The 2,526-nt window shown below is 39.4% G+C and overlaps 1 protein-coding gene across 1 annotated transcript; it reads left to right on the forward strand.

Moving 5' to 3' along the window:
* Positions 1-249: 249 nt before the first annotated feature.
* LOC112962115 (olfactory receptor 11L1-like) lies at positions 250-1,188 on the forward strand. Its single transcript, XM_026058017.1, has one exon. The coding sequence runs from the start codon at positions 250-252 to the stop codon at positions 1,186-1,188; it is 939 nt and encodes a 312-aa protein (XP_025913802.1).
* The last annotated feature ends 1,338 nt before the right edge of the window (positions 1,189-2,526 follow it).

Genomic DNA, 2,526 nt, shown 5'->3' on the forward strand with positions numbered 1-2,526 from the left:
ATTTGAAATTCATTCTATATTTCTCTATATGAAGTTCACATGTTAAAACTTACACTTCAGGAGGGAGATAAAGCACAAAGATGGAAGGGAGGGAGAAAAGAATGTCAAATTAGTAGTGACTTTGATAATGCTGTTCCCAAAGGTATACCTGAGAATCATAGTCTTTATAGATAGTGCTTTTATCACTTAGTTAACATATTCAAATGATGATTATTTCATTAGCAGACAAATCCTAGATCTTTCCAAGAAATGGCAAATGTCACAGCAGTACTGGAATTCAGGCTGCTGGGTTTCAGTAGCAACCCACACTGCCGGATCCTGCTATTCACATTGTTTGTGGTTATTTATATCCTTACCATCATGGGAAACATCATTATTATTTCAGTGGTGACACTGGAGCCACAACTTCATTCACCCATGTACAAATTTCTCAAGAACCTCTCTTTCCTAGAGATCTGTTACACCACCACAATTGTACCCAAGATGCTGGCCAATCTAGTGGCAGAGAGGAAGATCATCTCTTTCTCAGGGTGCATGGCACAGCTTTACTACTTCGTTTTCCTGGGAGCCACTGAGTGCTACCTCTTGGCCGTAATGGCATATGATCGATACCTTGCAGTCTGTGACCCCCTGCAGTATATTACATCCATGACTGCTGAGTTTTATACCCGTCTGGCTGTGGGCTCCTGGGTCACTGGTGTTTTCACTGGCTTTCTGCCATGTCTGATGATCTCCAGATTGCATTTCTGCAGTTACAACCTCATTGATCACTTCTTCTGTGATATCCCTCCACTATTGAAGCTCTCCTGCTCAGACACCACTGTCACAGAAGTTGTCATCTTCGTCCTCTCTCTCCTGGTCCTTTCCAGTTGCTTTCTGTTGACTCTTGTGTCATACCTATTCATAATTCTCAGCATTCTAAAGATCCCCTCTGCTTCTGGAAGAAGAAAGACCTTCTCTACCTGCAGCTCACACCTCATGGTAGTGGCCATATACTATGGTACGATGATTTCCATGTATGTCCGTCCCACCTCCAGCCTCCCCTCACAGCTCAACAAGGGTGTGTCTGTGCTCTACACAGTGATCACACCCCTTCTGAACCCAGTCATCTACAGCTTGAGGAACAAGGCATTCAAGGATGCCTTGGGAAAAATAGTCACTAGACATCATCGTCTTCATGCTTTGTAAACTGGGGAGACTGCAGGATTGACTCTTGTTGATATTCAGTCTCTTTGGTGAATTCTGACTATAGGACAGAATTCTGACTGCAGGCTTATTACAATGAGCATGAGTTACAGTAACAGTTCTTGCTGTTTTATATAAAAACACTAATTTAAGTCAGTTATTTCTATAAACTGAAATGACTGTTGACATACGCCACATGCTTCACTTTCTCCTTTTACTTCTCTTTTTCCTCCCTCCTTGTCTCTTTGCCCAGAACTTCATTTAGTTTTTATTGCTATTATAATTACTAGCTGAATTGCAATCTTTTTTTTTTTTGGTAGACAGGAACAAATACACATAAACATTCAATGATGAATATTTGTTAATTATATTAATATTTTAAATTTACATATTATTTCTGTGTTTCCTTGCTTATAGATGCTGGCTCATTTTTCTCTTGGTTTGCCTGGTCAGTTATGGTGAATCCACTGATTCAGAATAAATAATGTGATTCTGGGTTTTTTTGTACTTTCTTTCAGGCAAGTGAAACAAATTTCTTCACATAAAGTATAGAAAACGTATCTTTTTGATGAGGAAAATGTAGCTGAGAAACACATTTTTATGATTACTTTACAATAATTTAACATTAGGAGAAGTTAATATGATATAGCTGAAGTCCTTTTTCTTTGTTTAAGGGAACATTTCAGGTGCTTAGACATCAATGTATACTGTTATATTAGTTGACATAGAGTGTCAAGGACAGCTGCAGGAGATTGCAAGATATGATATAGAAACCATGGGAGACCTTCATCCTTCTGGAGCAGTTACTTTATTCTAGTTCATACTGAACACCCCATAGACCCAAAAATGACATTAGACCCCTATGTTTAGGCATCTGAAACCCTCCCTGCAGTTCTACTGACTGCAGTGAAAGCTGAGATACCTATCCCACATGTAGACAAGTACATAAGAACTCTCACATTTAGAAGTTATAGAATCATCGAAACTGTTAGCACTTTGTGATAGGGGTTGCAAAGAGTCCAAACAATCTGAAAGAAACACAGCTACCATGGTGCTGGTAAAGACAGACACTAGGACAAGCACTCCATTGAGTCCTTACTATTGTCTGCATCCGGAACAACAGCATTGTCTGCACCCAAACCTTCTCATTGACCCTGTCTGGAGCCCAAGGTACATAGAAGCAGAGGTCAGAACTGCCCCAGAGCCTGAATAGCAAGACTATCACCATAAGTGATTTTTTTGATAAGTCTGACTATTCTACAGTTTAACTAGACCAAGATTAATTGCTGTCATTCATCCTGAAGTATTGTATTTTGTTTGTCTTTTATAAACTAATCTTTC

Source organism: Apteryx rowi, unplaced genomic scaffold (genome assembly GCF_003343035.1).
Source record: "Apteryx rowi isolate R43461 unplaced genomic scaffold, aptRow1 scaffold_1412, whole genome shotgun sequence".
NCBI classification, from domain to species: Eukaryota; Metazoa; Chordata; class Aves; order Apterygiformes; family Apterygidae; genus Apteryx; species Apteryx rowi.